Genomic DNA, 26957 nt, shown 5'->3' with positions numbered 1-26957 from the left:
AGAGAGAGACCCTCATGCTGGCCGTAACTCACCGCGTGCCTCCCTGCCAAAGTCCACCTACACTCTGGGCCATGTGGCCTCTGGCCATCGGAACATCACTGCTAAGTGCTGGGGTTTGGCTTTTGCCTCTCAGCTCTTTGACTACTGTCTGTGTGACCAGGGAGGGGACAGGTCTCTTCCCTCTGGCTGCCTCAGTTTGCTCCCCTGGAGAATGGGGATGATCGCAACAGCAGTGCGTGCAGGTGCTTAGCTGAGTGTACACAGTTAGTGCTCAGTACATGTTTGTGATGGGTTTGTATGTAGGACAAGGCCCTTTCCAGAGCCCACACTACACTGTCAAAGAAATTTCAGCATCGTGACCGCACTGATGGCTCACGTGTTCCCCAGTCAGCCAGCCAGGAGCACGGCTCCTCTGTTCTAAGGAAGACGGACACCCCGGCAGGTGCTGTCCGACTGTGGCTTCTGGGAGCTGGTCCCACGTGCTCCAGTCCAGAGCTGCATGGGGTGGAAAGGAAATGACCAACAGCACTTTCCAAGGATTCACTTTGTTTTCTCACACACCACGAGGGGGAGCCACTTCAGAGTTACTGTCCCTTAAATCCGCACTTTGCTTTCTCATCAACCTTATGCACTCACACTGGTGGCCCTTGTCCTTTTCCTCCCCCCCTCTTTCAAGCACAAAAGCCTCAGAGAATCACCAGGCAAGGGAGAGGCATCCTGAGGGGATGCTGTGAGCCAGGGAAGGGGAAAGGCCCAGGGCATTCGACTACGAAGCAAAGCAAGGTAGGTTTTGTGGCACCTGATTCCCAGGCACTCAGAGCCCTGCGTAGACTTGTCGTTACCCTCTCAGAGCGGGGTTCACCGTCCAGGAGAGCCCAGTGGTAACTGGGGCTGAAGGATAATAAACCACCCCTCCCAAGATTTGGCCACAGTCCTAGTCTGCTCTCCAGGGCTGAGGTCAAGCTGGTTGCCTCAGTTTCTACAAAATGATCAGCAGAGTATGGAAAAGAATTCTGAGTGGCCAGAAATCAAAATGCACATGAGATTTACTGGCCACTTCCCTGAGGAGGCTCAGCTGAGCAGCATGGGCCCCTGCACGCAGGAGACGGGAGGGGACTGGCATATTTAATATCCACTGTATCCCAGGCAGTTAGCTGGGTGCGTCACATACTCTCTCTGAGTTGGTTATTCTCCTCATTTCACAGATGAGGGAACAGAGAGGTTAAGTCACATGCCCAAGGTCACACAGCTGGTGAACCACTGTCCACCTTTATTGTCACTGGACCCAGCTGCAGTGTTTCACTGGCAGCTCTCATGCTTTGCCCTGGATCTCAGACAAAGTCTGATTTTTTTTTTTTTTTTTGGGGGGTACGCGGGCCTCTCACTGCTGTGGCCTCTCCCGTTGTGGAGCACAGGCTCCAGACGCGCAGGCTCAGTGGCCATGGCTCACGGGCCCAGCCGCTCCGCAGCATGTGGGATCTTCCCGGACCGGGGCACGAACCCGTGTCCCCTGCATCGGCAGGCGGACTCTCAACCACTGCGCCACCAGGGAAGCCCCAAAGTCTGATTTTTATAAAAATCATTCTGACGCCCTCACTCCCACAGAGGGCCACCGTGCCCCATTTCTGCCAATGTCTCCTCTTTCGTTAATTAGAATTAGTTCAGCTGTATCTGTTCTCTCACCCTGAGCACCCAGCCGCCAACTGCACATGTCGAAAGCAATTTGCATCCAAACGAGCAGGTAGCAGAGTGTGGAAAAGTACTTCCACAGGCAATGCAAGAGGATTCCTCTGGAAATGGGGGCCAAGGGCAGGGATACTGATGATAACCGCCTGTCTTCAACTGCGCAGCCCACTCTTTGCAGAGACCAGAGGTTTCCAGTTGTGTGTGGCCAAGTAGGGGAATCTAGTTCCTGAGGCAAGTGAGAGGTCCCCAAATGAGAAGCTGGACTCGAGTCGGTGCCCAGGGGGGCAACAGGCAGAGAGAGCCTGCAGGGGACCCTGGTCCCCGGGCTGCGTGTTGGGACAGCAGGGCCGGCTCTCCCCCGGATGCACACACACCCTCCCTTTGCCTTCACAAGCCCCCTGTACCCAGGGCCTCAGGGCTCTTTGGAGCCTGTGTCATCTTAGACTTCTTCCGGCAGAGGACAAGCTCGCTGCGTCCCGAGTGTGAAGTCCACAGAATGACCAAGGCAGTGGTGGGAGGACAAGCCACTGGGGTCCCACGGAACCACATCGGCTGAGGGCCAATGCCACCCAGACACAGCCTCCTTCTCCCCATTTCCCCTTCCTCCCTCCCCCAAGACTGAGGCTCCCTCAGGCTGTGACTGGAGACCCAGCTGGGAAAGTTCCCTGTGACCAGATGACGGTGGGCTTCTGGGACTAGGAGACACCTGGCCTCACTTCCAAGGACAAACGGGGAAGTGAGGGCATCACGCAAAGTCTAGGGGTTCTGAAATGTGGCTCTTCTCCCACTGCCAGGTGGTGGCGCTGACCCTCCTGACGGCCGACGGGACCATTCTCTTGTGCTCTGAGTCCAGCAACGCAGAGGTGTTCCAGGCGGCACGGGTGCACCTGGGCAGCCTTGGAGTCGTCCTCACCATCACCCTGCAGTGCGTGCCTCAGTTCTACTTGCAGGAGACTTCCTTTCCCTCAACCTTGACAGAGGTACTGTCTCTCCTTCATCACCGCTCAGCCTCAGAAAATAAATGGAGGGTATTAGTAAGTCATGCACCACTGAGAGCCCCCGCGGCTCTGTAGGCCCCCTGCATGGGGCAGTGGGCTGACCTCACCAGACCTTCGTTGGCCCTAGGTTACTGTAGCAGTATCCCTTTGTGAGCAGGTCAGGGGAGCTCAGAGGAACTGGATGATGGGGGGCAGAAAGGATAGCTTCTGATTGATAGCAGTGTTTTTCTGAATGAATGAAAACCCATGTTGGTTAGCTGGATGGATGGATGGATGAATGAATGGATACATGGATGGATGATGGATGGATGGATGCATGAATGAATGGATGAATGAATGGATACATGGATGGATGATGGATGGATGGATGCATGAATGGATGGATGGATGAATGGATACATGGATGGATGATGGATGGATGCATGCATGAATGAATGGATGGATGAATGGATTATGGATGGATGGATGAATGAGATGAATGACTGGATGGATGGATGGGTAGCATGGAGTAGGCCTGAAATGCCTGGCAAGCATCGACCCATCCCTGGTGATCACTAAGCTATAGGACTCAAATCTATGGTTCCAAGTTCCTTGGCATTTGAGTTCCTCCGTAATCACCTCACCACTCAATACAGGTAGACCCTCTGTGCAGATGGAGTCGGCAGTGATGCAAGCACTACTGGCCCCACATGGTTATGGTGGGATTGGGGACCACATTGACCTGGCCTTGAATGCTGGCAGTACCACTTCCACGCTGTGACCCTGAGCCAGCCACTGAACCTTGCTGAGCCTCAGTTTTCTCATCTAAAAGCACAGTAAATCATGTCTACCTTAAAGTATGGAATCTGAGGATTAAATCAGATAACACCTGCAAAGTGTCTAGTTCAGTATTAAAACATGTTCCCCATGGTACCTAGTCAGTGACAAATGGAAAATACTGTTACCTAGAATCTGGTCTAAAAATCCTTACCACTGGAATTTCTAATGCATTAAAACTCAAGGCAAAGGATTTAGATCCACAAGGCCCTTTACTCAGAGGCATGGTGTTTGGTGAAACTTTAACCCCAGAAACTTTAATCCCAGTTGGTGGCTGAGAAAGTGATTCTGGGGATGCCTGTAGGGGACGCAGCATTCATCCCTAGAATATCAATGCTGAGCCTGCATGGACCTGTATTGGCAAATGAGCTGCCTGATGCTTTGGCCCCAGAAGGAATTGCTTGGCAATGATGATGCATGGCTGAGCCAGGGAGCCCCATGCGGGTGGGGCTGGTCCATGTGACTGCCTGGAACCACCCCGGGCTCTGAGCTCTTGGGGGCCACCTCCAGTCTGCCTCCCCAGACCAGCGTTAAGGGGCAGATCTAGGCCTCTTTTTCACTCCAGGCAGGCCCTAGCTTCAAATATAGTCCCATTCTGAGGATGAGGGCTTCAATATATGAATTTGGGGTAGATGCGTTTCAGCCCAAAGCAGAGATCAACAGCCCCCTGGGCGGTTGACCATGGCAGTGGATGAGATCACCCACGGAGAGAGGGTCTGGGGGAGGAGAGAAGGGAGCCTTAGTACTTAGTGTCCGGGACAGAGCAGCCAGGAGTCCAACGCTGTGGGGAATCAGGGATCAACACGAGGGTCTGGTCATCAGGAGCCGTTGCTGACCTCGGTGAGAATGGTCTCTGGAGCAGTGGACAGGTTAAAGCGTGGGTGGGCATCTCAGGCAAAGAAGGGAGCTGGGCAGAGACCCCCTTCAACCAGAAAGGGGCTCTAACGTGCTTAGTTGTTGAATCTATTCTCCTGCCTCTCACTTAGGTCAGAACTTGTTCATTTCGAAGCTGAATACTTTGACCCAGAGATAAAGAGATTGCTTCTTTTTTGCAAGTAGGACTGGCCCCCGGGCGCACACACACACACAGAGTTACACAACAATAACACTCAACGAGTATATTGTAAGGGCTCTGGGGAAGCAGGCAGGGCCCCAAGCCTGACTGTGCAGCTCAGTCTGTGTGACCTTGACCAAGTCCTTCAAACTTCTGGAGCCCCGGTTTCTTTGTCTTTTAAAAGTGGGGTCAGATTAGGTGAACCCCGAGGTCCTTTTCAGTGCGGACGTTCTGTAAACAGTGCGACACTTCGATACAAAACTGTGCCCGCACCTCGTCACCCAGCCCTGGAGACAGAGGGTCCTCTCTTACGTTATTCTTTCTTTCCCCTGGAGCATCTGGTGACGTTCTCGGCCCTTATCCCCAAGGAGGGGCATGAACCCTGGTGGGAAGGCCCCGTCCTTCCCCTGGGACCCCAGCCCATCCTGCAAGGCCTCCAGGGGCTAGACCCTGCTCTTCCCCTTCTTCCACGAGTCAGCAGATCCCCCGTGGATTCTCTCCCTACCCACTAGCGGCTCCTGCTGCTATGCCGCCCCGCGCCCTACACCCAGCTTAGGTCTCTGTCGGGCCCGGCATCAGCATATGCAGGACGCTCACGGACAGCCTTCCCTGCCCCCAGTCGCCGGCCACAGATAAGGACTGCACAGAGGGTGGGTGGCATTTACAGCCCTGGCATTTACTGCCGGCAGTATGTACAGTCAATCGGCCCACATTCAGTTCACTTTTGCCCTCTCTCCACTCAGAGCAGTCTTTAAGGGGCCCCTTCAAGGGGCTGGGAATGCTTGGGAAGAAGTGTAAGATGGAGGTGGGATCCAAGACCCAGGCTGCTTCCGTATAAGAGGAAACAGCCCATAGAGGAAGGAAGGAGGACCAATCGGAGAACCGTCACTAGACCAGTTGTTCCTCACTCTTGAGTTGCATGGAGGTTTTCCTTCTAATCCAAAAGGAAAAATAACGGGGCCTCACTTCCAGGAGCACGCAGGTTCCTGAGAACCGATAGGAAGACAGTAAACCTTCCTGGGTTCATACGTTGACATCGGCTCCCAGTTTCTTGCCATTCAGGTGTCTAGGAAGCTGTCCCACCTCCCCTGGGGCTGCAGACCACGCTGCCCCGAGCGTTTGCCTCTAAGTAGCAGCTGCTCCGAGATGCACACAGCCCCCCAGCCTCATGTCCCCTCTAGACGAGGGTGGGCTCCCTGATGGCCAAGCACTCCAGGTGGGCTGGCCGTGAGCCACAGGAGGGCATTGGAGGAGAGGACCGGAAGCCAGGACAAAGGACTGTGACGATGGCTTCCTGCATGTAAAGGCGGGTTTGAAGATTCAGCTTCTCGGCCACTTTTCCTTCCCTTGTGTGTCTTTCCTTTCCTATTTCCTTCCTCCCATCCAGCACGTGTATCTATCCTGGGGCTTCCAGCCTGAGCTCTAGAAGAGTCCCAGGAAAGCTACCACTACCACGAGGGTGCAGTGTAGAGCCTGTGACACCTCTCTGAGTCAGACCGCCCTCTCCACTGACCCGCTGTGACTTTGCACAGTTCCTCCCTCCCGCAGCCCCAGCTTGGATTCCTCACCGATACAGTAGGGATAGGAGCACCACTGTCCCCACAGGGTTGCTGTCAGGACTCAAGGACACACAGCACTTGAGTCCACTGCCCTTTATAGCCTCCGAGAGAGGGACCCTCAGTCCGTCCTCCCTCTGGCTTTATTCGAAGAGAACACTACCTACTGATCCCTGCTCTGTGGGTAGATTCTAGACTCTGAATCTGACACTGCACTTTCCAGGCCACACATGCTGGTTGCCCTGATTTGCTCAGCCTCTTAACATTTGTTTTCCCTCCTCCTTCCTGCTTGGTGGTCAGTTTCTGGAGAGCAGGGATGTTATCTGAGGTCTATTTACCTCCCCAGGGTCCACAAAATACAGACCTCAATACCAGGTAACTCAAGGTCAGTGGGTCAAGAATTTATTGAAAATCCATCCCTTTCTGGGATTTTCCGCATCTCCTCCCACCCATGCTGTGTGTGGTCCATCTCAGGTGCAATTCCGTGCTTCCCGTGACTGATGTCCTTAACTACATCCCAACACGGTTTCTGAAGGTTGCTCAAAGCCATATGAGGGGAAGGGGGAGTTCGGAATCAGTGCTTCTGGGCAGTGAGGCCAAGAAAAGGGCAGCCTTCATGGCTTTTCGTGACAGTCTCAGCATTTCTGACTCTTTGCAGTCTGATTGGTATGAAATCACAGCCTGTGGGAAGACATGAGGATTTTGGAAATAGCTGTCAGCCTTTTGCCCTTTATGCCATGCAAACCATAATGAGATGTGAGGGGTACAGCTGGCTGCCTGCATCACCCGCTCCCGCTACACTCTGGGAAGCAGGTTTGGTCCCAGGGACACACCAGCCTTGTCAGCAGCATCCCAATGCCTGCCACTATCTTGGGTGGTCGTTCGCTGATGACTGGGTAACCCCCAGCCATGGGACATGGAGCTCTCAGCTTCTGCTCTTGCGCCTGGTAACCAGGTCCCAAGAACCAACTCAGTAGTGGCACTAATTTTGGGGGAATGAATCCTCTAGAGCCCTTCATGCCAATAACATGCCAAGGAAGACTTCCTCTGGGGCCCAAACCCCTTTGATGGTGCTCCCAGGAACCACAGGTCAGACCGAGGAAATCCATGATCCTAGGGACCCTCCTCCTCCAGATAGGATTGTGTGTAGGCCCTGAAGGGAGAGAGTTAAGCTCACAATGGGATGGGCCTTGGCTGGGCTCCAGCCTTCAGCCACCACTCCACGCTAAGTTAGGGAGCACAGAGGGTACAGAGCTGGAGCGTGCGTGGTGCATGTCTCCAGGAACTTAGAGTTTAGTGTCAGGGAAAAAGATATGCCTTGTCCCTCTAATTCAGGGAGGAAAAGAAACAACAGAGGTCAGGAGAGAGGCACAAAATGTGATGTGACAGTGGCTCTCATCACTCCATTCGGGGTGGAAATCTGGGCACGCATCTCTCAGTCACCAGAGCTGAGAAAGGGGCACCACTACATTTACTGCTAAGATTCTGGGCAATATAGGGTGGCCTTGGATGCTGGTACACGAGGAAATGGGGGATTTTCTGCTCTCTCGTGTCCTAGCCCCATCCTCCATCCAAGCCCCAGACTGTGTTCCCTGCTCTCCCAGGAGAAAATCAGCTCTGCCCGGAGGTGATGGATCAGGGGTCCACCACCCAGTCAGGAGGGAAGTGATAGTAACAGGGTTCTGGAGTTTCTTCCTGAACTTTCCCCAGGTCTATAGCCCAGCAGAAAAGGCCCTCCTCTTCAAATAAGGAATCATAGGGCCCTCCCGCATTTATTGTGTCCAAGGAGCTACGCTAGCAGCTCTAGCGCAAGGGGTTGGGAAACTACGGCCCGCAGAGAAGAGCTGGCTTACTGCCTGCTTTTGTAAATAAAGTTTTATTGGCACACAGCCACGCTCCTTGTTAATGTATCCTCTGTGGCTGCTTTCACGCTACCATGGTAGAGTTGTGTAGCTGGAACAGAGACGATAAAGCCTAAAATATTTACTATCTGGACCTTTACAGAAAGAAAATTTGCTGATCTCTGCCCTTGGGGAAAAACTAAATATGAATGAAATCGTCACTGACCTGTAGGAGACGCTTGATGAATTTCAGAGACAGATGTATGCTTCAATACCTGTAATATACTTCTGGGATGGATGTGATATAAATAGAATGGAAAGAGAGAGCTTTGGGGAGGGGGGGGCGGATTTACATGGAGCTTTAAAATTACAATACATCTCAGTTCAGATCCCACACTTTCCAGGTGCTCCACTGTCTCTCGTGGCCAGTGGTGAAGGTACCGGACAGTGTCTGTAGAAGGAGGCTTCTTAGTCCTGAACTGTTTGGGCTCGATTCCGTAAGAAATGGAGCGCTGCTGGGGATTTTTGAGCTGTGTTTTGGGATGCTTCCCTGTGACATTGTCTGGAGAGATGAAAAATGGAGCAAATTATGAGGCTAGTACGAGAGGGCCGGTGAGAGCGAAGAAGGCAGCTAAGTCAGCCACCGTCCTTGGCAGCAGGAGCGGATTATAGGGAAGACTGGAGAGACACATGCGGAGATGCAATAGGGTGACCGGCAGCCTGGGCCTGGCATGGGCCGGGGGAGGTTTAGCATGGCAGCCGGGTCACTGGAAGGCAACCCATTCCTGTATCCCCCAGGCCCCATCAAGCATCGGTTAACAAGTTAGGGGGCCTCCCTGAAGTGATGACAAGGATCTAGAATTCTAAAGTTCCCCCACTGCTCCCAGATGCTCCAAACTGAAGTTCTAGGTGGGCTCATCTCAGCGCTTCACCTTGGCTTCACCTCCCTTCCTGATCAGATGTGGAAATCACAAGCTGTGTTTAACGGCTTATCAACTGCTTTCGCATCCATCAACTCCCTTGGTCCTCACAACAGTCAAGGGAGGGAGGGAGGGAGGGAGGGAGGGAGGAAGGAAGGAAGGAAGGAAGGAAGGAAGGGAGGAAGGGAGGAAGGGAGGAAGGAAGGAAAACTATTAAGGTCTTGTTTCTACAGATGAAGACACGCTGCCCAGAGGCCTCAGAGGGCTTCCTGAGACTCACAGCTGAGAACTCGGGGGGTGGGGAATAGGGCCGGGGCCCTAAATGTGTGGCAGCATTGCTCACATTCAGAAACAAGACTCTCCACTGGGCACAGGCCACGTGGCAGGCACTCGACTCGGAAGCTTCAGCATAGGTTATTTCATTTCATCTGCACAAGTGCCCACATGTTATTGGTGGGAAAACCAAGGCTCAGGGGATGGGGTTCCTGCAAGGTCGTGCAGCTGCGGAGCCAGGACTTGAATCCAGAACTTACTCCAAGACCACTGCTCCTCCCCTCCCTCCCGGCTGCCTGTCAAACCCCAAATCCGTCTCTGCTTTGGCTCAGAACTTGTCCTGTATCAGCTTGATGGATGTCAAGGAGACGTGATTTGCTCTGCGACGTTATTTCCACGTGTGCAAACGATGAGCCGTATTCGAGCAAGGCTCTCCTGTCCATTCCATTGAGGGCCCCCGACATGTCAGGCCTTGTGGGGATGAGCGATGATGACAATGACAATGTAACAGTAGCAGCAGCAGCAGCCTGTACCTGTACAGGGCTCGCCAAGCTTGTGACACCGTTTTAAGCACTTTCTAAGCATGAATGCATTTAATCTTCATAACAATCCTGACATGGGTACTGTTATTAATCCCACTTTACAGATAAGGAAACTGAGGCACTTGCCCAAACTTTAGATAGTAATTACTCAAGCCAGAACAAATGAGAGGTCATTTTTGTCCTCTAAGTTACTAAAGGAAGTCCACCTGTAAGTGGGTATTGTTAACGTCCAGCATCTTATAAGACACATTCTGTGCTATTTGGCAATGTTAGGACAAGTTCAGGTATTTTCTTTTGATGGTGGGCTCTGGCTCCCAGCATCCCCACCGTCGTCCTGTGACCAATATAATCTCTCTTCCTCCCTCCTGCCTTGGACAGGTTCTTGACAACCTGGACAGCCACCTGAAAAAATCCGAATACTTCCGCTTCCTCTGGTTCCCGCACAGCGAGAACGTCAGCGTCATCTACCAGGACCACACCAACAAGGTAGCCGGGGCATCTTCCGCTCCTCACACACAGCCCGCCATTCCCACACGTCCCCACCCCCCACCCCCGCCAGCTCCCAGGGCGCCTGACGCCTGTTATCGTGCTGATGAGCCGTGAGAGGTGAGAGGAAAAGCAAGGGTGAGCATCACTGAGCCTGAGGAGAGAAGCACAAAAGGCCAGAGGGTGGAAGGAAGAAGGAAGGTGGGCCCAGTAAGGGTCCATGTGTCTGCGGGGAGGGATGCGTAGGGGTGAGGTCAAGAGACAATCTAGATGTGGGGCAGGGGAACAGGGGACAGAGGTGTGGGCAGGACAGGATAGGCTGAGTCCTAGGAAGCTGGGCTAGACCTCAGAAGCCAGCTAATACATCCCACCTTCCCTCCAGCACCCCCATCTTTCCCACCCCCAACCATACAGGTGAAGAAACCCTTGGTTTTTTCTCCCCACCGTGACCTTCTCAGCAGAAGAAAACAAAACCATCACTTAGGATGATGTTGATTGAACAAGTCAGGCAAAAGCCAGGACACCTACTGTGTGTAAGGGGCTGGTGTAGGGCTCATAAAGGATGATTGCTGGACACCCGGCCCGTGGGCTCTGAAGAGGAGGGACAGATGCACAGTTTTGTCTTGTGCAAAATACACGAATACCTGAACATATCAAAAAGCATGAAACCGAGGGGATAGGGCATGGGAATCAGCGGTAGGAAGTGAGGCGTTCAATCATCCTGGCAGGTGGGTCACCCTTCCCCCAGGACACACACACAGCCTCTCCTGGGACACATCTCCTTCTAAGGAGACACTCAGCTCTGGCCCCAAACTGACCACAAATTCTGCTTCCCAGCCTCCCTCCTCTTCGGCCAACTGGTTTTGGGACTATGCTGTTGGATTCTATTTACTGGAGTTCCTGCTCTGGATCAGGTAGGAATGCAAGTGTCTCTTTTCCCAGCACCTGCCATATACTGTTGCAGATGTGGTCCATCAGAACAACAACATCCTACTTAGTTGTGCAAACTGGGTCTGTCTCCTGGGTCCAGAGCAGGGGTTTTCAACCCTGGGGAGCTTTTTAAAAAATACCAGTGCCCAAGCCTCACTCCCCGGCTCACAGGTGTCATGAAGCTTCGTATTGTCCTGTTTCTTACCTCCTTCCCAGCCTGAAGTCTGTGCTCAGGCTCAGGCCCCATGTCTGCTACCAAACACGTAACTATGAGTGATGGGGAAGGTTTTATGGGGCCTTGAGTCGTGACTCTGTATCCAGCCAAGACATGGAATGGCATCAGATAAAGATTTTTGAAATGTTTCATACATGGAAATAATATAGGCAACACAAATTTAAAATATAAAGACTAATATAGTAAGCACCCACATCTTGTTGTTGCTACCGTATTAAGGAGTGAGACAACACTAGTAAAATTGGAGTCCTCTTGGTGGAACTCCCAGATCACAGTATCTCCCCCAAAAGGTAAACCACCCCCCCAAACTTTATGCTTATCATTCTCTTGCTTTTATTGATACTGTAGTTTTCTGAATCCTGAAAGAAAAAATTGGTAATTCAGCTTTGATAGTGATATTTTTCCATGTTGATATGAATAGCTGTAATTATTCATTTTTCACCGTACGCACTTACCACAATGTATGTATCCATGCTCTTGTTGATGGATATTTGGGTTGTCTCCAGGAATTTTTTTGTCCATTACAAACAACGTTCCTGTGAGCATTCTGGAAATTTGCTTCTGATGTCTTGAGTATATAATCATGAGTGGAATTCCTGGGTCACCAAGTATAAGCATCTTCAGTTTTATAAGATCAAGTTGTTCTCCTAAGTAGTAATACCAAGTTACCTGCCAAGCCCTGTAAGATTCTCTGTCCTCCATAAGCTGGACAAAATTGGACCTGTCAGGCTTTTAAATTTTTGTGTGCTATGGTACCTCATTATGGTTTTTAATTCTTATTTCCCTGATTATTAATAAGGCTGCCCAGCTTTTCAGTTTATTGGTCTTTCAGATTTCTCTTCTGTGAGGTGCCCATTTACGCACTTTGTTCTTTTAAAAAATTGGCTTGTTTTTTTCTTAGTGTTTTGTACAGCTTTAGTTACATGTATCTTGAGCACCAGTCCTTTGCTGGTTATGTGTGTTGGTGTCTCCCTTGTGTGTTGGTTATGTGTGTTGGTCTCCCTGTTGGTGTCTTATCTTTCACTTTCATGGTGTTTTATGATGTGTAGCTGTATTTAATTTTATCAAATGTAGCCATCTAGTCTTTTATCTTGAGGATTTTGGTGTCTTTTTAAAGACGGTGAGTCCAACCTAGAGGCCATCACTCCATCAGATAACGGATCGGGGGTGAGAGTGGAAAATGCCCAGCCAGCTTCTCTCCCCTTCCATCACAGCAGCCTGGCAGCTTTATGTGCTTGTGTCTGTGGAGTCCGGGCCCAGGGAGCATCTAAATGAATTGGGCTGTAAATCACAGTTGGCACATCCTAGCCAGGGCGGATGCTCCGGGGGAGCTCCGTGACCTCTGAGCACAGCCCATGTGGCCCCCGTTTTCATGTCTTCTGGAAACTGCATCCACTCAGCCTCATCCCTGCAGCTCTGGGCCTCTCGCTGAACTATGTGCCCAAGGATGCGGGAATGAAAACTAACATGATGGATTGGGTACCTGGTGACTTAATGGCTGCTTTGCGATCAGACTCACTGTAGCCCCATGAGGGCAGGGATGCTGTCTGTCCTGTCACTGTCAATCTTCAGAGCCCCAGAGAACGCCTGGCACCTAGGGGAGGCTCATAGTATTTGTGTAGGAAATGCTAATGAAAAGCTTGGTCTCTGTCCTTGAGGTGTTCAGTAGCGGTCAACTGTAGGGGTGATGGTGTTGGCCCTGGCTGACCAGGACAGAGAGACAGGCTTTCTCGGGAACAGATCCCTGGAGGGTCAGCCAGGACCAGGGCCAAGCTCAGCTCCTGTGCTGAGAACAGCCTGGTGCCCTGGGGCCGGTGGGAGCTGCCCCATGGCCGTGCTGGCCTGGGACACCAGAGAGCATCTGCCTTGAGAGAGACAGCATTCTCCTCCCCTTCCAACCCCTGCAGCGTGTACCCTTCACCCTCCCAACCCCTGCAGGAGAAGGAGAAGCAAGGAGAAGGCTGATTTTGCTTTCTTGGCTTCCCAACACATCTACAGTGAAAATGGATTTCTTTTATAAAGACAAAAAAAATGAACTTTAATCTGTGTGTGTGTGTAAGTATACATTTGGAAGAATGTGACTTGGTGAATGAATTTCCCAGAGCAGAAAGCCAGGTGACAGCTCCTTCGTGGCCCAAGAAGCGCAGAGCCCTCCCTTTGCAATTCCTTGGGCAGCTCATTTCCAAACACAAGAATCCATAAGCCCAGCCCCCATGCTAGGCCACTGGCCCCCACTGGCCGCTTACAGCAATCAAGTCCTCCCAGGATGGCCAGGTGTGGAAGGAGGGTGAATTACTACAGCCCTTATGGAAATTAAACAGGCAGCAACCTGCTGAAATTAAAATCTGCCTGCCCTTTGCCCCAGCAATCTGGTAAGGATATAAGTACAAAGACCTTTGTGATGGTGTGGCATGTGGTGGTACTACACCGAAAATGACAGGTTTGGGCGAGGATGTGGAGAAATTGGACCCTTTTGCGCTGTTGGTGGGAATGTAAAATGGTGCAACCGCTGGGGAAGACAGTATGGAGGTTTCTCAAAAAGTTAAAAATAGAATTTCCGTATGACCCAGCAATTCCACTTCTGAGGATATATCAGAAAGAACTGAAAGCACGATTTCAAAGAGATATTTGCACACTTGTGCTCACAGCAGCATTATTGCAACAGCCAAAGGGTGGAAGCAACACAGGTATCCGATGGATGACTGGATAAACAAGATGGGGTATGTCCGTACACCGGAATACGATCCAGCCTTAAAAAGGGAGGAAATCCTGACACATGCTACAATGTGGATGAATCTTGAAAACATTATGCTAAGTGAAATAAGCCAGACACATAAAAGGACAAATGTTGTGTGATTCCACTTTTATGAGGCACCCAGAGTAGTCGAATTCATCGAGACAGGAAGTAGAATGGGGGTTGCCAGGGGCTGGAGGGAGGGCGCAATGGGGAGCTGTTGTTTAGTGGGGACAGAGCTTCAGTTTTGCAAGATTCTGGAGATGCACCACACAGCGATGTGAATATACTTAACACTACTGAACTGTACACTTAAACAATGGTTAAGGTGGTAAATTTTATGTTACGTGTTTTTTTTTTTTTTTAATCACAGTTTGGGTTTTTCACCAAACCCAAACCCTGAAAATAACCTAGTCATTAAAGGGGGAGAGAGGGATAAAATGTGAGATAAAATCCATAACGGATCACGGGGCAGCCATGGAGAGAGTGATGGAGGGGCGATATGCACATTCCCTGGAGGGATTTCCAGGCTGTAGGTAAGCGTACGTGGCAGAGTATGTGGAGAATGAAGTCCTGGTTTGTAAAGGACTCGGCCCGGCGCCCAGCAAACAGCCGGCGCTCACTCACTGCTGGATAATACGATGATCACAGGCCCCTCTGCCCTGCGCCCCCAGCACCTTCCTCCCAGGCCTCGTGGGCTGGATCAACCGCTTTTTCTTCTGGCTCCTGTTCAATGGGAAGAAGGAAAACTGCAACCGCAGCCACAAGATCTTCACCTACGAGTGCCGCTTCAAGCAACACGTGCAGGACTGGGCCATCCCCAGGTAGGGGCTGTGTGGGCCAGCCTGCGGGCGGGTCGGCAACAAACAGATTCCCTTGGGATCTGCCCTAGCACGTACACTGCCAACCAGGCTCCCCGTTCTACCTGTTATTAGCGGGGGGCAAACTGGAGGCTCTGAATCCCCATCCTGTGCCCTTGCACCATTGTGACTCTCAGGGAGACCAGCCAGGGGATCCCCTCCGCTTTCCCCATCAGCTCCTCTCCAGCCATGCGGCCGGGTAACAGCAGGCTGGCCAGCATCTGGTCCCTCGGTCGGCAGAGTCCATGGAGCAGGCTGGGGGCCGGTACTCTGCATCTCAGTCCCGAGGGACACACCCCCCTCGGGACTGAGGCTAGGTCTGTAGCCCAGATCACTGCAGCTTTCTCTCTGAATTGCCCCTCTTCGTCCCTCTCCAAGAAAAGGTCGGGGTGGGGGAGTTGGTGCCCAGGGCTTAAGGGATGCCTCTGTTACCATGTTCAGGGGCTGAGACCACCACACTCTTGGGGTAGGACTATTAGAAAAAGTAGAAGTCTTGGAATCAGAGTGACCTGACTCTGTCTGAAGAAGAGGAGGCCGGGGCATGGGACAGCTGTGGTCAGAGACCCAAGGGGAGCCCCCGATTGGGCGGGGGCCCTGGGATCTGAGCTGGGAGCAGTTGGTAGGTCTCCTCTTCTGTGAGGAGGACTTTGAGAGCAGCCATGAGGAAGGGGCCTCCTGGGGACCGGGATCCCCGAGGCCCCCAAGGCTGGGAAGCCGTGCAGAGCCTCACGGGAGCTCAGGAGGCCCCTTCTTGAGGTCTGGGTTCCATCCCCCTGGGCCGAGTGCAGAGAGAAGACCAAGGAGGCCCTGCTGGAGCTGAAGGCCATGCTGGAGGCGCACCCCAAGGTGGTGGCCCACTACCCCGTGGAGGTGCGCTTCACCCGGGGGGACGACATCCTGCTGAGCCCCTGCTTCCAGCGCGACAGTTGCTACATGAACATCATCATGTACAGGTGAGCAGCTCACGGAGGGGGCAGGGTGGGGCTGGGCTCCCTACCCCCACCCTGCCACCCTGCTTCGAAGGGACCCCTCTCCTTCCCCAGCTTTCAAGGCCGGTTCAAATGCCACCCTCTCCCGGGAGACTTCCCTGATCCTGGCCGCAGAAAATCGTCTTTCTCTCCTTCGAGTTCCTACGACCACCCTTTCTAGCCTATGTTATGTTAATGTGGTCATTAATATTAATGAATATGTAATATTAATGTTCATGTGAATATGCGTAGCTACTACTTGTGAAGATGATATTACTGAATGACAAGTCTATGCTATCTCATGTGCCTGCCCTAGTCAGTGATTCCGAGAGCCTGGAACTGTGTCGAGAAGGATTCTGAGGCCAGGTTTCAGTTCAACCAAAAAGAGAATCAGGCCTGGATGCGTTTGCCCATCTTAACCGGCTCCACCAGGCCCTGTGCCGATACTTTAAGCTCACGACTGCGTTTTTTCCTGATTAGTTGCGCAGTAATCTCTTGTATGAGGCTTATGGACGTGGACGGTTTAAGAAGCTCCTCTTTTCTAAAACTTCCTGCCTAAGACATGTCTTCCTTCCTTCCCATCCCCCATTGATAATAGCCCTTCTCTGACTTTGCAAAAGACAAATATACGCTCTCCCAGCCTGAATCTTACTATGCTGTATTTCTCCAGCATGTAAAAAACCCCAGACTCAAGGGATCCCAAGGGACAATTCAAGAAGGCGCTGTCCTGGCGGGAGTCCCCGAAGCCAGAAAAGAGTTTCTGAAACACGTACTGAATGAGAGGCGGCTTATTTCATGTAGGGACAAACTTGCAGCCGGCCTCATCCACATCTGTCTGTCTATCTTATCCCTACCTGTGCACGTCAATTCAGAAGTGAGAAAGTTGCCATGAGGCTGCATCATAACATTTGAATTGTTTAAAGCTCTGACTTCGATTTTTTCTGTCAGTAAATCTGACTTTGCAGGACTGACCAACTAGGTTATATGGCCATGCTTTCCATACATCAATGAGGGGATTCTGATATAAAGGTTTATTTTTAAGGTTTGTGTGTGTGTGTGTGTGTCTGTGTGTGTATATATATATAGATATATATATCCTTAAAGTAATCTTTACATTAAATTTTTTTAATTTACATTTTAAAATATTTAGATTTAAAATTGAAATCTTCAAGCTACATGATATATAAATATACATACATATATATATGTGTGTGTGTGTGTGTATATATATATATATATACACACACACAAATCTTTAAAATTATTTAAACTCATGACAACTTTCAGTGGCCAGTTAAAAAATATGCAAGAGGATGTAAACCTTTTCCAAATCCTTCTGAGCAGAAGCCCTCAAGGTGCTGGGGCGCTGCTGTCCATGTCCTGAGGGCACAGGCAAGGTACCTGGTAACAGTGGGTGGGACCCTGCAAAGCAGAGACAGGGCCTCACCTCCTTCTGCCCCCTCCCCAGGCCCTACGGCAAGGACGTGCCGCGGCTGGACTACTGGCTGGCCTACGAGACCATCATGAAGAAGGTGGGGGGCAGGCCCCACTGGGCCAAGGTAGGATGTTTCATGGGGGTTGTCAGCTGGGCAGCTGCTGTGAGTGGAGGCTTCCACCAGAGGGCGCCTCTCCTCCCAGTTGCCCTGCCTGCCCAAGGCTTAGATGTGGGGAAACTTGGGCTGAGCAAGTGACAGGAAGGAGGGCCCCCACGACCCTAACCAGACCCATCTTCCCTCTGCATTCATGTTCCAACAGCCCAGTGACTAATTCTCTGAGTTTTCAGAAAACTTCCTCACCTTTCATTTTATTTAATTCTCATAGTAACCCCACGAGCAGGATAAGGCGGTGGGTCTGTTTAACAGACAGGAAACTAGGGGTCTCTCAGAGGTGACGGGACTTACTTACTTATTAGCAGTTGAATTGGGGCCAGAGCCCTCTCCACTCACACACTGCCAGGTGGCAAAGGGAATGGGAAGTTTAATGCTGCATTTTAACACCTTCCTTCTTTACTTTCCAAGAACTTCCTCCCTCCTCTTTGGGTCTCTACATTATAGGTGCATGGGAATGAATGCGTGCACGTATGTGCTTGTGTGTGCCTGGAGGTAGCAGCGTCACACATGCAGGCATCCAGATGCGGGGACCTGTTTGCAGCCCCGCTGCAATGGTGGTTCCAGGGAACGAGGCCTGTTGTATCTGGTTGCTTCCTCAGGCCCACAACTGCACCCGGAAGGACTTCGAGAAAATGTATCCTGCCTTTCCGAAGTTCTGTGCCATCCGAGAAAAGCTGGACCCCTCGGGGATGTTCCTGAATGCGTATCTGGAGAAGGTGTTCTACTGAAGCACGAACAGAAAACACGTCGAGCCCACCCCATCCCATTCCCCAGGCCCACGTCCCATGAGGTTGAAGGCTCAGCGTCCCTCCGGCCTGATGGGGAACAGACCTCTTCCCCCGGGCGCTCTGCCACGGTGCCCACAGCTGCTCTAACCCAGAGTAAGGAGTCTGGATCCGGGCAGCTCCCACTTCCCTCATCCTCACAGGAACCCCATGTAAGGAAGAGCACCAAATCCCCATTTACCTCTTCCGCCGCATCCTTTCAGCCCAAGCCTGCAATCACCACATCCTGTTTCCCAGAAGACAGAGAAGCCCCCAAATGTTCTGTGTCTAGGAGGTCGGGATTCAGCCTTTCACAGGTTCCATCCGCTGGTTGGGTGTCCGGAGCTCCAGGGATCTCTCGCCCACCCTTGCAGGGAGGGGTCCCCCTGGCATGTGTTTGGGCAAAGAGGTCGTGTGTTCTGTGCTCTGCTTTCTTTCACTCTCGAGGGTCTTTCAGATGCTCAGGTGCGTGCCCCCTGCCCTGGGACTGCCCTCTTCCAGAGGGTCCACCTGTTCATCTGACCTCCCATAGCCCGACCTACAGTGTGTCTATTCCAGGGGATGTCTGGGGAGTGGGACTCTCCTTGCCTTCTTTTTAATAAAGGCCAAGAGTTCATTCACTCTCTGCTCCCTCCTCTTCATCTCCAAGGTAATCCTTTGGGAGCAGGGGGCTCCCTGATTCCCCGACTGCCTTCCAGAGGTAACGGGTCTCGGACTTGCCTGGAAAATGCTCTTCATATCCCTACTGCAAACTTAGTTTCAAGCTGTCTCTGACCTACCACACTTTGTGGCTATTCTTTCACCAGGCTCTTGTTGAACATCTACAAGGTGCCAAGTGCTTTGGAGGAATTAAAAGGACCTTAAGGGGCTTCCCTGGTGGTGCAGTGGTTAAGAATCCGCCTGCCAATGCAGGGGACACAGGTTCGAGCCCTGGTTCAGGAAGATCCCACATGCCTCGGAGCAACTGAGCCCATAAGCCACAAGTACTGAGCCCAAGTGCCACAGTTACTGAACCCCACGCGCCTAGAGCCCATGCCCACAACAAGAGAAGCCACCACAGTGAGAAGCCCACGCACCACAACAAAGAGTAGCCCCGGCTCACTGCAACTAAAAGCCCGTGCGTGGCAACAAGGACCCAATGCAGCCAAAAATTAAATAACTAAATTTACTCTTTTAAAAAAAGAACCTTAAGACAGGTTCCTGGCATCCAGAAATGTATATTTTAATCATATGTTTCATAAGAGGTTAATACGCAGACTATATAGGAACTCCTCAACAACACAAAAACAAACAGCTGATCAAAAATGGACAAAGGGCACTGGTTGGGAGTCTGCCTGCCGATGCAGGGGACATGGCTTCGAGCCTTGGTCTAGGAGGATCCCACATGCCGCAGAGCAACTGGCCCCGTGAGCCACAACTACTGAGCCTGCGCCTCTGGAGCCTGTGTTCCGCAACAAGAGAGGCTGCGACAGTGAGAGGCCCGCGCACCGCGATGAAGAGTGGCCCCCGCTCACCGCAACTAGAGAAAGCCCTCGCACAGAAACGAAAACCCAACACAGCCAAAAATAAATAAATAAAATTTTTTAAAAAAAGGTAAACTTCCTTTAAAAAAAAATGGACAAAGGACTTGAATACACATTTCTCCAAAGAAGATACACAAATGATCAGTAAGAACATGAAAAGATGCCCCACATCACTAATCACTAGGGAAAAGAAAATGAAATCACCATGAGATATCACTTTACTCCCATTAGGATCACTATTATCAAAACAATAATAACAACAGAAAATAACAAGTGTTGTCGAGGACCTGGAGAAATTGGAATCCTTGTGCATGGCTGGTGGAAATGTAATGAAATGGTGCCGCTGCCGTAGAAAATGGTATGGAAGTTCCTCAGAAAGCTAAACATAGAATTACCACATGATCCAGCAATTCCACGTCTGGGCACATACCCAGAAGAACTGAAAGCAGGGACTCAAAAGAGATATTTGCACACCCATGTTCATAGCAGCATTAGTCACAGTTGCCAAAATGTAGAAGCAAACCCAAATGTCCACTGATGGATGACTGCATAAATTGTGGAATATACATACAATGGACTATCACTCAGCCTTAAGAAGGAAGGAAACTTTGATATATGCTACAATTAATGAGCCTTGAGAATATTCTGCTGTGTGAAATAAGACAGTCACAAAAAGGGAAATGCTGTACAATTCCAATTACATGAGGTACCTACAGTAGTCAGCTTCGCAGAGACAGAAGGTAGAACAGTGGGTGCCAGGGGCTGGGAGGGAGGGAGAGCAGGAGATAGTGTTTAACTGGTACAGGGTTTCAGTTGGGGAAGATGAAAAATTCTGGGGACGGTTGGTAGTGATGGTTTCACAATAAAGTGAATGTACTTAATGTCACTGAACTGTACACTGAAAAATAGTTAAAATGGTACATTTTATGTTATATATATTTTTACCCCAATAAAAGTAAAGAAATGTATATTCGAATTCAGGGAAACAAGACTAATGTGCATAGGGCGTTAAATAGCAATACCAGGGAGTGTGTAATGGAGTGTCAGGGAAATGGTACAGCCACAGAGACCTGGCCAGTCCACTTGGACTCAACTTCCCCAGAGAGGCTGGCTCAAGACCTAAGTCCACGGCCTCGAGGGCAAGAGCTACCCCTTCAGCAGGACCAGCTGTGTAATTCACAGGGCCCAGCACAAAACGATTAAGAATTTCACGAGGGCAACTATACTTCAACTGAAAAAAAAAGAGCATTTCAAGAGGGTGATAGCAGAGCATTAAAACAAGCATGGGGGCCTTCTGAGCACTGCACAGGCCAAGCACCCATGAAACCAGCCCCACTCACCGCCACCAGGTGTGGACAGTAGGTATGTGTCGACTTACTGGGCTACAGTCTGAATTGTTTCATCAAACACCGACTTAGGTGTTGTTGTGAAAGAGGTATTTTGTGGATACACTTAACATCTACCATGAGTTGACTTTAACTAAAGGAAATTACCCTCCAAAATGTACGTGGGCCTCATGCAATCAACTGAAAGGCCTTAAAAACAAACACTTGAGGTTTCTGGGAGAATAAGTTCTGTAGAGCTCCTGGCTGAGTTTCCAGCCTGTGGGGCTGCCCTACAGATTTCAGGCTTGAGCCAACTCCTTGAAATCAGTCTGACATAAACATCTACATTGGTTCTATTTCTCTGGAGGACCCTGACTGATACATAAGGAAAGAGATGGATTGGTGAAGTTAATACAAAGAAAAGCATGGCAGGCTAAATCCTGAGGCTTGGGAAATGGCGGAGTCCGAGTCACTCCCATGTTCTACAGATGAGGAAACAGAGGCTCAGAGAGGTCAGGATACTTGGCCAATGTCGCATAGCACGTTAGGAAAGGCAGTGCCAGTAAACCAAAGTACATCCTGAGGCCCTGTATTTTCAATAGCTGGAATTTAATTTTTAAAATCTATGAATTTTGGGGCTTCCCTGGTGGCGCAGTGGTTGAGAATCTGCCTGCCAATGCAGGGGACACGGGTTCGAGCCCTGGTCTGAGAAGATCCCACATGCCACAGAACAACTAGTCCCGTGAGCCACAACTGCTGAGGCTGCACGTCTGGAGCCTGTGCTCTGCAACAAGAGAGGCTGCGACAGTGAGAGGCCCGCGCACCGCGATAAAGAGTGGCCCCCGCTCGCCGCATCTAGAGAAAGCCCGCACACAGAAACGAAGACCCAACACAGCCATAAATAAATAAATTAAGTAATTTTAAAAATAAATAAAATCTATGAATTTTGCATTCTATTTCATTATGTAATTGTGTTTTAAACTTTTGAGCTATTTTCCAAATCTTTAAATGACATTTCCGCTCAATGCAGGAGTGCCATGTTTGTTGGGTGCTTTTATCGCACCTCACATCTACCCCAGGGGGAGAAGTACAGACATTAAGGAACACACAGTGCAATGACTTAAGCCCCAAACCCTGAGGTTCAGTAAAACTTCAATTCCTGGAATGCTGAGGCCAAAGAATGTTCTGGAAATAGACGTTCTAATTACCAGAGAACCCGGGTCCCCTTTCTGGATCAGGCTTTTGATGAATATAATTTACTCTTCCTTTGATCTGAGACCTTTTGATGCCTGAAGGTCCCCCCCCAAAAATTCTCCTTGCAGAGTCCTTTTGGTACCAGCTGTGTACTGAAGCCATAAATTGTGCTTCTGAAGGCATTGCCAATGCAGATCCACTTTTCCCTCCTCCCTCGTCTCCTCCTGGCCACTGCTGGTCCAGGTTCCCACTGACTGGCTTCTCGCCTCTCCCAGCACTGCCCTCACGTCCAAGCCTCAGGTAGCATGAGCCCCGCTGGCACACACTCAACTCATCTCAGGGGACTCGGAAAAATCGTGGGCGCTGAGGCTCAGAGCCTGTACTTCTAACAGCGAACAATGATTGCCGGCGTCAGCTAAGGAATCGGCTGGCAGGATGAGGAAGGCGGTCCCCCTGGGCCAGTGTGAAGCTAAATCATAGTACAGCATCAGAGCTGTTGGGCCGTGAGCGGCTCTCAAAGTTGAATTTGCGGTGAGTGGTCACCGGCCAAAAGGAACCGTATAAATCTCACGAAGCCGACTGAGTGAACTCTGGACAGCTCCTCCCCTCAGGGCGGCCGCCTGGCCCCAGCACCCCACAAATTCACAGCTGAGAACGGGAGGGCTCCGGGTGAGCTCTGAGGGTCCCAGAAGGATGCACCACCGCTCAGAAAGCCTCCCCAAATGCAAAGATGTGGGACATTTAAAAGCCAAGCCAGATGCCCCCTCACTTCAATTGTAGGTGTCTCTGCATGGGGATAACCCCAAATCAGCAGAGTCAACTTGGCCACCTGCAGGGGCTGGGCCCAGAGGAAAGATACGGGGAGGTGGGTGGGTCACCTGACTGGAGGGAGAGAGGGCAGCGAAGCCCAGCCATCAGCGGAGCCGGAGCGCAACTCTGGTCCTTCTCTCAAGGTCCGCGTCCGCTGTCAGCCCCGGAACAGGGATTCATGCCGCCCCCTGGTGGCAGCTGTCGGGATCCTTCGAGGTGCGGGCGCAGGCGGGGCAAAGCGTCCCCCTCTGACCTACAGGCAAGAGGCTGGCTAGTCCCAAACCCTAAAGCGACCAGGAAAGCCTCAGAGAAGGGAGCAAACCCCGAGGGACGCCCTGGAGGAGGGGCAGTGCCGAGAGGGAAGAGATCTCTCCACAAAGGTAGGTTTCACAGTTAGAAGGGGTGTCTCTGGGTCCGCTACTAGGAAGATCTTACCTGTAGGTCTCCAGTCACTAAAATGGGTCCAAAGCAGGAGTTATTCCAAGGATGGGGCAGTGGAAGCTGGAAAAATAGCTACGAAAAATAACTACGAAAAATAGTTCCGTGAGGAACCCGTGAACTAAGGGGGAAAAAATACAAGGCAGTGTCTGAGCGAAGCTGCACTAAATACCCAAGCTTGGCTTATCTTCGTTTCCATCCTGAGTTTCTTTCCCCATGTGGCAGGATCAAGAGCGGCCCAGACATTTCCAGAAAGTTCCCAAAAAGAGTTATCAAAATTTTGGTTTAAGTTTTGACATCCACAAATGGATGTTTTTACACACACAGAGTGAGAGAATGTTACACTAGGCTCCAGATAATTGCTATTTAAAAAAAAATGATACCTTGGGGGCTTCCCTGGTGGCGCAGTGGTTGAGAGTCCGCCTGCCGATGCAGGGGACGCGGGTTCGGCCCCGGTCCGGGAAGATCCCACATGCCGCGGAGCGGCTGGGCCCGTGAGCCATGGCCGCTGAGCCTGCGCGTCCGGAGCCTGTGCTCTGCAACGGGAGAGGCCACAACAGTGAGAGGCCCGCGTACTGCAAAAAAAAAAAAAAAAGATACCTTGGGACTTCCCCTGGCGGTGGGTCCAGGAGTTAAGACTCTGAGATGCCACTGCAGGGGGCACGGGTTCCATCCCTGGTCAGGGAACTAAGATACCCCCATGACGTGGGGCATGGCCAAAAAAAGAAATTTTTTTTAATTAAAAAGAAAAAAAAAGAATGATACCTTGTGCACTCTGGGCAGGTGGACTGGGGAGGGGTCGCAGGCTTGAATCTGGGGAATGAACACCTTCCTTCGGTGCTGTCAGTGCATCTCTGTGATTTTATACCTGTGCACGAAGCCCTTCCCAAAGAAGGCAAAAGCCTCTTTATGGATGTGAGGCTGGAGTAATTGGTCCACCCATCACCCACACCTGTGTGGCGGTCAGTGTGGGTCAGGTGCACGTTTTTATTGAATTGGGCACCGAAGGGTCTGGATATCAAGAGGAGGTTGTAGGAGAACGTCTGGTCCCAGCTGAACGTCATTATCTTTACTCCTTTGGTGCTGGAGGCAACAAACAGATGAGGGCAAGTAAAGTGCTGACCTGTCTCCATTCCCTCTCCTAGCCTGAGTGACTCCTCTTCCCCAACCTTGGAGTGGACTTGACCTGGCTGGAGGCAACTGTTGACCGAGGCCTCAGAGTGGTGGGCGCAGGGCAGGAGGTGCTGGACCAACGGCCGTCACCCCACCCCACCCTGCGCAGTGTCATCCTCCGGGAGGATTCTGACCGAGGGGTCGAGATATCCCAGAGGCAAACAGAGAGTTCATTATCAACCTCGTAAATTGTTCCACTTGGCCTGGCATTCACTTGCTATCATATTGACTGATTTGGTAATCATCAGTTCTATTAATAAATTCTGCAGACCCGAGTCCCTCTCGAGCTGTCTTTAGATCCATTTCGTACTTCCTGGGTTTGCCAAGCTATCCTGTCACAGCGAGAAAACCCCGGGCAAATGCTGGGTCTAGAGAGGATACTAAGGTGGGAGCCTGGCCAGCGAGGGCCCCATGGACCCCAGAATCAGACCTGGGTTTGATCCCAATTCTGCATGACTGCAAATAAATGGTCCTTATTATGTCTACACCCGCACTCCCAGTTACCTCTCCCCGAGCCACTTCCTGTCTGCACCTCATGTTCAACTGTGGATGCGACTCCGGGAATCTGTTTATGGTGGAGTTTCGATTGCTTTGGAGGCACAGACATGAAACAATTTGATTCACTCTGTTCCCATCACTTAACAGCTCATGCAGATTGGGTTTTTTCTTCCTGAAAAGGTCACAGTTCCTAAAACGATCCAAAGTTTACTCTGGAACGTCACCCTTGCATCCAAAGCAAACTCTTCCCCTCCCGCGTCAGAGGAGGAGGGCTGGAGGAGGTGAGGGGCACACAGGCTGCCCTCGTCCGGTTCTGAGCAGACCAGCAGCGGGGCGTGTTCCCATGCTGGACCCCGACGTCCTCCTCGCTCCTGGTCAAGCTCCTCTGAGGTGAGGTGGGGTCTTGCTTGGTCTGTTGACCCGGGCTGCTACTACCAAGGGGTCTCCTCTCCTCCTAGACAAGTGGACGCTGTCCTCGGGCCAGCCTTGAACTTGGTGCGTGTGTCCTCCTTAGGCCCCTGCCAGCAGTCTAAGCCTCCAGCGCCCTTGGGGTGGGACAAAGTTTCTCTTCCGTGGTGAGCATTTTCCTCCAATCCCGTCACTGTGACTCTGTGACCTTGTAACCCCAGGGGAGGTGATGCCTAAAGGAGACTAATTGGAGGCCTTTGGGGGAAGGGAAGCCCGAACCAAGGGGCCCCTGTCAAGCCCACCCTCACCACTAGGTGGCGAGCTCTGCTCGGCGCACTCTGGCGGGGCTTCCGGGCTCCCACGGCTCCCCTATTCCCCACCCCTTCAAAGTGCAGGGCTGCAACCCGGGGTCCCCGCCTATAGTCTCTGTGGACCACAAGGAACTGGGGTGGGATCTTCTCCCCTCTAGGCCTTCCTGTCACAGGCCACTTCTCTAATGAAGGCTACTCCTGGAAGCCTTTGTGCTGTGCAGGGGGGAAATAACCCCTGCCCTGAGGGGAACTGCAGGGACCCAATGGGATTGCCCAAAGCAATTGGCCCTGGGGTTAGAGCACGGTGGTTGGCCCAGGGCTGCTAGTTACAGTTGCCCAAGCTACACACGGCACAACTCTGGGGTCGTTGCACCTCATCAGAGATGATATCTAATTACAATTTTCTAGCAGAAGGCTTTCAAGTGTCAACGTAGAGGCTGACAGTGGATTTGTGCCACTCCCCTGGCCAGGCAGAGGACAAGCCCTCTCTTCTCAGAACATCAAGCCCTGCTCCCATTCTGCTGCAAGGATCCTGGAAGCCAGAAACCAACATCTCATTTCCTGCCTCGGACCTTCTAGGGCCTCAGGCTGGAACTTCTGTTGGGGATGGAGGGATGTCCACGGACCCTCAAACCAGGCCACTGTGCAAAGAAGGAAGAGGGTGGGGAAAAGGGGTCCCAGTGAAACTGAGTCAGCTTTAGCCTCTGAATTTTAAGGGGCAGGTCTAGGAGAGTTTAAAGGAGGTTGCGTAAAAAGAAGCAACAACTTGGTGTAGTGACTGCCGGCATCCAGCAACATAATGGAAAACAGAAAATAAGTTTTGAAACATAAGCTGTGACAATGATGTAATATATAATTTACAATTATGGTCATTTTAGCAAATGCCTTCTGAACCATAACCCTAATTAAGGTCATGGTATATCTTTAAATGAATCACCCTAACTTTACTCTGAACTTCCTTGATAGCAATACTAAAGTACTAGCTTCTGTGGACATATACTGAG

The 26957-nt window shown here is 51.2% G+C and overlaps 1 protein-coding gene across 4 annotated transcripts in view; it reads left to right on the top strand.

The window, feature by feature from the left end:
• Nucleotides 1–22054, top strand: part of LOC101332234 (L-gulonolactone oxidase) — a 31976-nt gene extending 9922 nt beyond the window's left edge. For all 4 annotated transcript variants that reach the window (XM_033857613.2, XM_073805818.1, XM_073805819.1 and 1 more), the window contains 7 exons: nucleotides 2481–2666; nucleotides 10065–10172; nucleotides 11010–11086; nucleotides 14746–14895; nucleotides 15720–15884; nucleotides 17368–17458; nucleotides 18109–22054. In XM_033857613.2, the coding sequence (XP_033713504.1) occupies nucleotides 2481–2666; nucleotides 10065–10172; nucleotides 11010–11086; nucleotides 14746–14895; nucleotides 15720–15884; nucleotides 17368–17458; nucleotides 18109–18237 (906 nt within the window). In that variant the 3' untranslated portion in view covers nucleotides 18238–22054. The remainder of the gene's footprint in view (nucleotides 1–2480; nucleotides 2667–10064; nucleotides 10173–11009; nucleotides 11087–14745; nucleotides 14896–15719; nucleotides 15885–17367; nucleotides 17459–18108) is intronic.
• Nucleotides 22055–26957: the final 4903 nt, after the last annotated feature.

The sequence above is a fragment of the Tursiops truncatus genome, chromosome 6 (assembly GCF_011762595.2).
Source record: "Tursiops truncatus isolate mTurTru1 chromosome 6, mTurTru1.mat.Y, whole genome shotgun sequence".
NCBI classification, from domain to species: Eukaryota; Metazoa; Chordata; class Mammalia; order Artiodactyla; family Delphinidae; genus Tursiops; species Tursiops truncatus.
This window is presented reverse-complemented; position numbering and strand designations above follow the sequence as displayed.